At 39.0% G+C, this 11,857-nt stretch overlaps 1 protein-coding gene across 2 annotated transcripts in view; it reads right to left on the bottom strand.

Annotated features, from left to right (window-relative positions):
- Positions 1-1,834: 1,834 nt before the first annotated feature.
- Positions 1,835-11,857, bottom strand: part of LOC125047219 (carbohydrate sulfotransferase 10-like) — a 10,709-nt gene continuing 686 nt past the window's right edge. The window contains exons 2-8 of one of the 2 annotated variants that reach the window (XM_047645412.1): positions 10,318-10,674; positions 6,189-6,353; positions 5,865-5,984; positions 5,181-5,305; positions 4,135-4,342; positions 3,879-4,010; positions 1,835-3,670 (exon numbers count right to left, since the gene is read on the bottom strand). In XM_047645412.1, the coding sequence (XP_047501368.1) occupies positions 3,476-3,670; positions 3,879-4,010; positions 4,135-4,342; positions 5,181-5,305; positions 5,865-5,984; positions 6,189-6,353; positions 10,318-10,653 (1,281 nt within the window). In that variant the 5' untranslated portion in view covers positions 10,654-10,674 and the 3' untranslated portion in view covers positions 1,835-3,475. The remainder of the gene's footprint in view (positions 3,671-3,878; positions 4,011-4,134; positions 4,343-5,180; positions 5,306-5,864; positions 5,985-6,188; positions 6,354-10,317; positions 10,675-11,857) is intronic. The other variant, XM_047645413.1, reaches the window with a different exon arrangement.

The following is an 11,857-nucleotide window of genomic DNA, read 5'->3' as shown; positions in this document are numbered from 1 at the left end:
CTTTCGTCATTTATTTTTACCTGAGGAACTAATTGCATATCTCTGATTACCTACGATTGGTCTAGAATACATTTCGAGGAAAGAATCTGTATTTAACACACTTTTGCTGCTCTCGCATCTTGCACCCCCAGCGGCGAAAACCTGTGTTCAAGCGATAGTCGAAAAAAACGTTTTTTTCAAAAAGATGAGACAACACATTTCTGAGTTTGAACTTGAAAGTGACGTTTCATCTTTCCCAGAAAATTGCGTATACGCTTCTGTGGAGGTGCGTGTGTGCTTGGGGACCAACTACGTCAAGGGAGAGCGTAACAGGAATGCATGATGTACCGACGTACATTTCACTCATCGCCCATTCTGCCGTCAGCGTGCAAAAGTCGCTCCAAGACGAGGCTCGGTCGGTCCTTTCCACTAGAAGTGCATAACTTCCTGATGTTTGGCAACACTCCTTGGCTTCAAAAGACAGACACACAGGATATGCACGAGCCTTCGCTGGCCCGCCGTCACGCTGGGCCTCCCTCGGAGCTGCACTTAAAACCACGCATATTACACACCGTTCAAAAATCAGGTGCAGTGTACTGAAGTTGTGGTGCAATACTAAAAGCAGTAATAAAGTCTTTATGTTGTGGTTTCGTTACTTCTTCGACTTGCTTTCTCAGGCCACACAGCAAGAAGTGTAATTCATAACGACGAGCTCATTTATAACCAGTTTTGCTTACATGCTTCAAAATTAATGGCCCAAAAACACAAGTGTTGAGCGGAGCCAGTTCATCATTTGGCCAGTCTTAATGCACAGTCTGTTCTTTCCGTAACATTATTTGTTCATCAGTAGTTAACTAGAGCGAGTGAGAGAGAAAGAGAACGAGAGAGGGTGGGGAGAAGGGAAAGGGAGAGAGAGAGAGAGAGAGAGAGAGAGAGAGAGAGAGAGAGAGAGAGAGAGAGAGAGAGAGAGGGCGGGGGGGAGGGAAGGAGAGAGAAAGATATATATATATATATATATATATATATATATATATATATATATATATATATATATATATATATATATATATATATATATATGTATATATACACACGTGTGTATGTGTATGTATATATATATGTGTGTGTGGATGTGTGTCTGTATACACACACACGCATGTGTCTAAATATATATATATATATATATATATATATATATATATATATATATATGCGCGCGTCGTGTGTGTGTGTGTGTGTGTGTGTGTGTGTGTGTGTGTGTGTGTGTGTGTGTGTGTGTGCGTATACGTATATATATATATATATATATATATATATATATATATATATATATATACACATTTTGTATTATGTATATAGCCGCCTTCTCCTCATTTCAGCAGGGAATAATTGAAACAAATAGTACATTAGGCAGTTGATATTACTTATGTAGTAACAGTATCGCAGTAGTTAAAGAAACCATACAGGCCAAGCTTTTCTCATAATGTGAACAACTTCCATGAAAATCTAGGCCAAGGCGTATGACCCTGTCGCTTCAGTCACTTCAGCGCCTCGGTTTCGTTGCCAGGAAGAGAACGGCAACGTGCATGTGGCAATGTGAACTTCGAACGGACACTGCCATGGGCTCAGATAAGGTATCGCTTCATGAAGATCCGATTTCTTCACGATAATCAGTTCATCTTTTAGAATGATAATGATGTTGGTGGTGATGATGATGATGGTGATGATGATAGGATGATGATGGTGATAATGATATGATGATGGTGATAATAATGATGATTACGATGATAATGTTGATGATGATGATGATGATGATGAGGAGGAGGAGGAGGAGGAGGAGGAGGAGGAGGATGGCGATGGTGATGATAATTGATAATGATGACGATGAATAAAGAAATATTATCCTCTCTCCACCTCTGGTGCATTTTATATGCGCTAGATATGGTAGTTACCTATAAATATCTACAGACATACCTCTCCATGCCTAATGATTTCTTCCCAGATTTATTTTTCTTTTTTTCGTAAAGATTCAGTTATACCTTCCTGCTCTTTATGAAGGCGCTGAATCTTCCCGCACAGCTGGCACGGTGTTACTTTTTCTTCTTATATATATAAATGTATATATTTACAATGCTTGATACTGATTGAAGAGGGATAAGTGAAAAGTAATGATAATGTCGAGCACTATTACCTGAACACAATGCAGACGTCTAGGATGGCCATGCCAATTTCTCTGCATGACCTATGCCCTTGACGATTTCTGCAGTAGGACTCGCGGCAGGATATGAAATCCTACTTGGCAACTCGGTTTCTAATTTATCGCAATCCTTCGTTTTCTTCCCTTTATATAAATCTTATGGAGGGCACGGACGCCTCCCGGGCAGAGATGAGTAACCCTGATCGATGTTATCAGTAACGTTAGAATTAATAGACCGGTGAATGATGAATGAAGTCAAGCAAAGAATGATTGCAACAATCGAGGAGGTGAGTTGCTCTTAAGGATCATGCGTCTGCCGTCAACCCCACCATGGCTGTGGTTCCCAACCTGCGCGTGATATTTTACAAATGCTTATATTTTGAAATTTCTGCATTTTTAACCCAGCCTTAAGCGTGTTAAGTTTAGCTACAGAGTATTTTACAGTAGATTGTTATGGGGAAGTAACAACTGTATTGCATGTAAAACACGTAAAGATTCGTTGTGTCGAGTAAGTCTAGAGTATATTTCTAGTGTGTCGCCAGACTGCAAAGGTTGAGAGCCTCTGTACTATAGTAACATACATTATAGTACAGTGGGTGGTGATGCCCCATTTTAAAAATATATAGATATAAGTAGATAAATAAAGAATCCATATGCCAACCAGTTAAAACTGTTTGTGCATTTATAATGGCGGTCAAAGAGAAACGTCACATCATCGTTGTGCTGCTCTCTCGACCAACACTGTCATGTCGAGTGTCTTCTAAAGACTTTGGTCACGTCGGCGACATGCGCTGGATACGAACCAAGAGTTGGTGAAGCAGCTCTGGTTGAACACGACCAGCTTTGGTCCATAACCTTGAAATCAGAGGATTCCAGCATTTTGATACTAGCTGGAGATTACTGAATTTATACATAGCTTCCATCCTCTAACAGACTGTCAGCCTTTCACTCGCCTCACTGAATTTTCTTTGGCTCCGATTTGCCATAGCTCGTGTTGCAGATGAGTTAGATTTTGAAAATGGTCCGCTGTTCATGCTATCCTGGGCAAAATACAGTGTCTTAAGGGTCTACAGGTCCAAGTTAGAGATTTCAGAAACTTTTATCTCATCATACAGATGACCTGCTTCAGATGACCGGTTTTGTCCGACCTTCTGAGATGCCTGCAGCAGCCTCCTCCGGAGACGTAGAAGCATCCTTATCGGAGCGATATGACCCTTTTGTCCTCAAAGTTGATAAGATTCCTGACTTGAGTCAGTAGAAAGTCAGCTTCTGAATTGAAGTCACACCGTGAACAGCCTTTCAACTATTTGCACTTCTCTTTGTAGAATCTATTGCATTATCTAGGTAGTCTTTAATATCATACTGGAAAAGCTTAAAGTCCGGCTCATAACGCTCGTACAGTTGTAATATCTGGTGTCGAGTTAATTGCTTGTAATACTTGGCCCCCAAATCGGAAGAAGGGGCGGTTCTCAGGTGCATCCACGTGTCCTTGTCCTGTTCGATAAGGGAAGAAGATAGAGCTCATGAAATGTTTATTTTTCATTAGTTTACAAACAAACTTTTCGCGTGCTTTCATTTTATGTCGCGGTGCAGGTTCATTATGGTCCTTGTGATATATATATACGAGTACACATACATTATTGATGATGATGGATGGATGTTGGAAAAGCTAGCTCTTTGTAATTTGAAAAGACAGACTGACCTTGAGTTCATTGAGGCGCGAGAGGGTTGCCAGAAACCGCTTATCCTCCTCCATAGTTTCTAACTTTATAATGATGTTAAAATCTACGGAACAGACAGTACAGCGAACCCAGTAAGGTAACCAGCAGTTTACCTGAAAAGGAAATGGGGAATATATTAGAACTAAGTAAGTATATCAATCTATATGAATGCTGTAAATATAACATTAGGTGGCTATTATTAAAACCCCACGACTCTGAGTAGGACGCCCGACTCACGTTTTCTTTCCAGTCCTCATAACTAGTAAAGTTCCCCGTGGAGTCGATCACATACTGAATGAATTCGGGGAAACTTGGAAACCTCGACCTGTTGGAGCTGTGGCGACTCCGGTATGTCTTCCGGATGTACACCTGCAGCTTCTTGAAGTTGAACCTCACCGGGCGGGGATTCCTGTTCGTCATCTTGTCCCGATAGACCGAAAGAATCCTGAAAAGAAATAGTCTAGATATGAAGGCGAGACATTGCTAAAGTTGTCGGATATGTGTGTGCGTGTGTGTGTGTGTGTGTGTGTGTGTGTGTGTGTGTGTGTGTGTGTGTGTGTGTGTGTGTGTGTGTGTGTGTGTGGAGAGCACCCGCTTTAGTAAGAAACCACACTAATATTTTTACTAATAGATTATAGATAAAAAGATAGACAGATATATGTAAAGCGATATATGAATATAGATATATGTGAATAATGTAATATGTATATACATTTTTACACAGTTAAACATTCTCAGTTTGTATATCTAGCATAATGAAATATACGAATAATACAACTCTGACATGCAATTGCCACAGATCTCGTGGCAATCAACTTCACGTGTATATTCCAATTGACAGGAAAGGTATTTCTCAGAATCAAATGAAGTTAAAATCTATTTATTCATTAGATATGAACTAATAACCTACGCATTCTAAAACTCAATAGGCACAGCACACCAGTGATAAATAAAATTAGAGAGAGTGAAAACGACATACAGAGAAAGAGATTGGAGGGGGGGGGGGGGGTAGTGAGGGAGGAGAGGAAGGAGAGGCAGTGAATTCGTAGGCGTCATACTGCGTCACGCTTTACATGTTCGAATGCTGCCTCAGGTGAAAGACAATACGCTACCAAAGTCGAAGAGTAAACGCCGTAATTAAGTAAATTTGCTAATACCCTATAGTTCCAAAAATCACGGCAGGGTGTGAAATAGCCAAAGAACCATACTGATCTGACAGGTCGTTTGGAAGAAATTTGTGAAAAACGAAGGGGTCGAGGGGCCGGAAACGCAGACTCGGTTACCTGGAGAAGGGATGCCTGACAATGATCACTCGCGCGCTATTCTTCAAGACCCTCGCTCTCTCTTCAGGCGACTGCGGTCCAGGGTAAAGGTCATATACCAGTTTGTGGTCGAAGAACTGCTTTATCTGGCGAAGGTGGATTACGATTACAGAAAGGGAAATGAGATGAGAGAGAGAGAGAGAGAATGGTAGGGAGGGAGGGAGGAGAAGATATAGGAAAGAGAGAGAGAAAGAGAAAGAGAGAGATATAGAATGGGAGGGAGGGAGGAGGAGAGGGAGAGGAAGAGATAAGAAGAGAGAGAGGGGGGAGGGAGGGAGGGAGGGAGGGAGGGAGGGAGGAGGAGGAGAGAGAGAGAGAGAGAGAGAGAGAGAGAGAGAGAGAGAGAGAGAGAGAGAGAGAGAGAGAGAGAGAGAGAGAGAAAGAGAGAGAGAGGGAGGGAGAGATAGGAAGGTAAAGAGAGGGAGAGACAGAGTAAGAGAAAGAGGGAGAGAGGTATACCTACATATTAAATAGAGGAAAAGGTCTGTATCCTTATGGGGTGAGTATAACCATTAGGAATCGACTTGAATATATGATCTTGCCCTGCATAACTCCGCTTCGCAAGTACGAATTCCTACATTGAGTTTAGTCCAAGGCCCTCTTAAGCATTGACGATATCAATACAAAACCCCCAGAGAGTCTTACGTCATTGCCCTTCCGCTTCTTCCACTCCAGTTTCTGGTTGAATCTCTCGAGGACGCTCTCGTCGCTTTTGCTGAGGTTGGCGACGGAGAAGAAGTTGTTCATCCAGGTTGTGGAGGCCACCTGGAAGTCAGGGGCGTAAATTGCAGTGACTGATATTCCGCAACTTAGTACCTACTTTTTGTGAATACTTTCTGTATATGAGTATCATATCACATTTTACTCTATTCTTATCACTGATTACAATGAAATAAGGAAAATTATATGTTTTAACGTCCTCCCTGCGCCATCCCTATACAAAATATTTACGAAAGCTCATCGTCCTACCTTGTAAATGGGGCACCAGACAATGTTGGGAGTATGATCTGTATCCCATATGAACAGGTCTATCGCGGTCGCCCCGGAGATCGACGGCGTGGCCTGGCACACGCGGCTCACGGTCGACGCCCGCGCCTCCATCTCGCTCATGCGGGCGCCGAGCACCGCGCGCTCCTGGGGGCGGAGGGCATATGTATGCGTGTAAGAATAGATATACATACATACATATATATATATATATATATATATATATATATATATATAATATATACACATATATATACATATATATTTATATATATGTATTTATGTATGTCTCTATATATGCGCACATATTTACACACACACACACACACACACACACACACACACACACACACACACACACACACACACACACACACATATATATATATATATATATATATATATGTATATATACTTTTAGTCTCACTATTTATGTAGTTAAAGAAGAGCTTTGGTTGGTTTGTACATTCAATGTATATCCTTTTCAAAGTCTAATTTCGCCCCCCTCAAAGGAGCTGCTTGTTTTCTCTCATTTTCTTGTATTTATCACTGAACCTCTTCTGGCTTCAGTTTTAAATCTTGCTATATTTTTTACTGCTCCTTGTCAAAATTTTGAATACTGTACATCAAGGTTCTCTTCGTCCAGAACTGTTTCTCAGTTAATGCCATCAAAGAAATCTTTGAAGCTTTTATAATTACCCCACTTGGGATTGTACTTTCCCTTTCTTTCCTTGCGATGAGTTTTTTCCCTGTAGCAGACAGTATTTTAAATCATTACAAGATCACTTTTTCCTAGAGGAAGATAGAACTATATTTCCTTTCATCTTTATGCTTTGTGAACATCAGGTCAAGCATAGACGGTCTATCTAGCCTTCTGGAGAAGGCAATACTCATTTATTTCTTCTAGTAATTTTGCATTCCACGAATGTGGCTGCGCACTGGTATCGCAACTTTCCCACACCATTTTGCAATTAAAACCTCCTGTTGCAGGAATTTATTTTGGTTGGTTTCCGAAAATTGTAGCACTTCGATTTTTCTTGCCGTTTTTGCAAGATGTGTCTTTATTTCTTCCATTGTGATCTTGATGTCTTTCTATAACTTTTTTTCCATTTCGTTTACTGTTTCCTGTACTTTAGGTACATCGGTATATGCAGCTGTCACCTTTTTTGTCTCCTCCATTTGAGACTGGCTGCTTGACAAAGTGCTTTCAATCGGTTTAACAGTTTCCTGCACTTTGATTACTTCGTCAACTTTCTCTTGCGTATTATTTGCTTCGATGTTTCTTCTTCCACCTTTTCCTTGATTTTCATGTCAGACTTTTCAGTATTCTCTCTCTGAAAGATTATGTTCCTGCGCAAACTATCCACCAATTCTTTCAAATTTATGTTTTCTTCGTGTATTTTCAAACATTCTGCTACCAGGCTGTCTACCTTGGCTTCAAAATCCTCAAATCTAACTTTTCCTGGTCTGATCTTAGTTGTTTCCCAAGCGCAGACACAGCTGTCGTCATGGCAGCTGTCTGTGCGAAACGCTAACCATGCAGGATTCGCGGTCACTTCTCCTCTCACTTATTCGTTCACTTTATAACCGGATTTTTTATTTTACCATGAACTATGCACATTTACAGAGCCCATGACTAGCAGACTAGACCACCTACTGCCCGATCTTCTGCGTATTTAACATGCGATGCACTGCACTCTCCGTGTTTGTGTGTGTGTGTGTGTGTGTGTGTGTGTGTGTGTGTGTGTGTGTGTGTGTGTGTGTGTGTGTGTGTGTGTGTGTGTGTGTGTTTATATATATATATATATATATATATATATATATATATATATATATATAATATGCATATATGATATATGTATGTATATATGTATATATATATACATATATATATATGTATATGTATGTATATATATATATATATATATATATATATATATAATATGCATATATAATATATATATATATATATATATATATATATATATATATATATATAATATGCATATATATATATATGTATATATGTGTGTGTGTGTGTGTGTGTGTGTGTATGTGTGTGCAGGTATGGGTGCATATGAAGATACTGCATCAACAACTGCACTAAATTCTAGGTTAAATATTTGCCCAGAACCTGTTTTCGAGGTCATCGGTTACTAAGGGAAAATCAACAACCAGCACTTTGGTCCAGGTAACACCTCATATAACTGCATTGCATTGCTACGTGAAGAGTCTCTCTGTTAAGATATAAACTGATCAATGATTCCACATTATCTGCCACAGATTATTTTCTATGCACATTACAACGCTGCCCTTAGTATATGCTGCAAAAATATGTGCCAAGATGAGGTGGATTACTTATTCAATACCAGCCTCGCAAATTTGTGGACTGTGCAGCCGTATCGATCAGTCTCATGTGGACGCGCGACATCATAATTGCTTTTAGAAGATGATATTTTCGCTTAACTACTTTTTTCAGTTCGTTGAATAGTGATTTAGTGTTTAGTGAAGTTTATCATTAATGTTCGAAGCGGGAATAACACCGTTTTCGTTAACTAGCATTATCATCTTGCGTTGCTCGAAGCATATATATATATATATATATATATATATATATATATATATATATATATATATATATATATATATATATATATACATACATATATACATATATTCATATTCCGTCTCTCTCCCTTTCTCTCTCTCTCTCTCTCTCTCTCTCTCTCTCTCTCTCTCTCTCTCTCTCTCTCTCTCTCTCTCTCTCTCTCTCTCTCTCTCTCTCTCTCTCTCTCTCTTTCTCTCTCTCTCTTTCTCTCTCTCTCTCTCTCTCTCTCTCTCTCTCTCTTCTCTCTCTCTCTCTCTCTCTCTCTCTCTCTCTCTCTCTCTCTCTCTCTCTCTCTCTCTCTTCTTTTCTTTTCTTTTTTTCTTTCTTTCTTTTCTTTTTTCTTTTGGCTCTAGATCTTCTCCCGGAAAACGCAAACCGCTAGACGTTTTTATGAGAGCCAAAATTGCTTTGGATTTTTTTCTGCCTTTTGACACACCTGACCATTATAACATGTGGACTGACTGCTGCTGACTTCTGATTCGTTATATTGCTTGCAGTTGCGGTAAATCTGGCGCTTTCAGTGACTCTGTTTTTCATTTTTCCACTTAAAAAATGCCAGATTTCTATGTAAACTCGGTACATTTAGCACCAAAGCGCAAAGTTGGCATGTCTGGTGATTCTGTGGTCTTGATGTGGTAACTAGCAAATTGCATATATTTTGTTTTTCACCGCACCGAGAAGAAGAAACATTAAAATGAGTTTATTTTTAATGGGTTTCAAGTAACCGACTATGAACCATGAAACAACACTCATGAAGAGAAACATTATGAAATTATATACTACGGTAATGGAAGTCAGCGGAGACCGAAATGCAGCCACGGGACTTTTTATCCGCGATGTGTTTGCAAATCTGCCAACGCATCGAATGGCGGCTGCGGATCCGGTCAGAAGGAGGGGGATTTCGAGGCGAGATTTTTGACTCACAGAGCAGCAGGCCGAATGGGGGCTATTGCATAAGCCCCATATCGGGCTTGCTTTTGACGCTTTTGTGTAATGTCAGACTTTTCCTCCGTTGCCCCAATACTGTGTTCCTCCTTAAGTTCAGGGAAGAGCTGGCTACTCCGCAGGGGGCTGGGCAGTTATCGTTGGGCACAAGTAATTAAGTAAAGAGCAAAATAAAGAGGTGAATAATAGAGGGGGGAGGAAAGGTAAAGTGGTGAACTGCTCAGCTGATATCGCTTTATCGGCACCAGCATCCATGTGCCACAACTGGTATCGTCCGCAGAGCCCCAGCCCACGGGATAGAGGGCGGGGCGAGAGTGTTAATGGACTCCATTCAGAGAAAATGGACATGGTACTTATTTTGAGCTAATGAAGGTCTATGGAAAAAATGAAGTTAATAATCATGGTAAGAAAGTAAACTAATTACAATAAATTACATCTTCAAGAGTAAATAAATACAAATACCCAAGCTTCGATTTTCTCTTTCTTTATCACTGTTATTCTTTCTTTTTCTCCAACTTTCACTTTCTGTTTCCTTATGAATATTTCCATGCGACTTACCTCTGGAGTGTACTCGGCGAGATCAATCCCGCGTAGAGCGTCGCCGCCAGAGGGCTTAATAGCAGGCAGCGTCGCTCTGTTATTTCTCTGCCTCTCAAGTTCCTCCTTCTTCCTTTCCTTCTTCCTAGTTCCACGAGCATTCAAGTTTTCGTTATTCTTCCCTTTCTTCGTGCTCCTCGGCAGGTCGCCGTCCCCAATGGCAGCGTTCCGGGCGCCCTGCACCGCCACCTCCCCCGCGGCCGGCCCCCCGTAGAGGCCCGAGGCCGTGAAGTACAGGAAGCTGGCGATGACGACCACGTCGAGGAGGAGGCTCTTTCGGGAGAAGATTTGCTTCATGACGTCGTCGGCGGAGGCCTTCTGGAAACAAAGGAGAACGTGTTTGATGGAACGGAGCTCGTCGTACCAATGCACAGGAAGTATGGATGAGAATGGATGAAGGAATTCCTTTTCATTCAAATCTCATCATGACTGATTATGAGTGTTAGTCTTATATGTTGTACGCACACACACACTATATATATATATATATATATATATATATATATATATATATATATATATATATATATATATACATATATAGACATATACATATACATATGCATATATATACATAAATACATATATTCATACATATATACACATACACCTCTACATAAATGCATACATATACATTTATACATACATTTTATATATACATATATATACATACATACACATATACATACATTTTATATATACATATATATATACATGCATACAAATATACGCATATTTATACATATATATGCATATATTCATATATATACATAAATACATATGTTTATATATACGCATATTTATACATATATATACATATATTCATATATATACATAAATACATATGTTTATATTATACATAAAGATGCATATATGCATACATATACATATATACATATACATATATACATATATATACATATATATACATACATATATACATATATATACATACATATATATTATATATATACATATATATATTTATACATATATATACATACATATAAATATATATGCATATGTACACATATACCTGTATATACATATATACATGTTTGTTCCACTACAGAATTTAGGCCTCTCCCGATTTATTGTTGTGAGAGGTCATTCGGCAGTACCACCCTTACCTGATTGGATGCCCTTTCTAGTCAACCGCGGTCCATACATATATACATACATATACATATACATATAAACATTTATACATATATACATATATATCCATATATACACATATATACATATATATACATATATACACATATATATATATACATTTATGCGTATATATACATATATACATATATGATAGAAAAACCCACAGTGCAAGAAAACACTAGAGTTGTTTTTGCATTATAGGTTTTAATACCATAGTATCAACACGGATGAGAGGTTTACCAGTCATATATATACATATATATATACATATATACATACATATACATATATAAATACATATATATACATATATATGCATATATAAATATACATATACATA

This window comes from Penaeus chinensis, chromosome 40 (genome assembly GCF_019202785.1).
Source record: "Penaeus chinensis breed Huanghai No. 1 chromosome 40, ASM1920278v2, whole genome shotgun sequence".
In the NCBI taxonomy this organism is placed as follows: Eukaryota; Metazoa; Arthropoda; class Malacostraca; order Decapoda; family Penaeidae; genus Penaeus; species Penaeus chinensis.
This window is presented reverse-complemented; position numbering and strand designations above follow the sequence as displayed.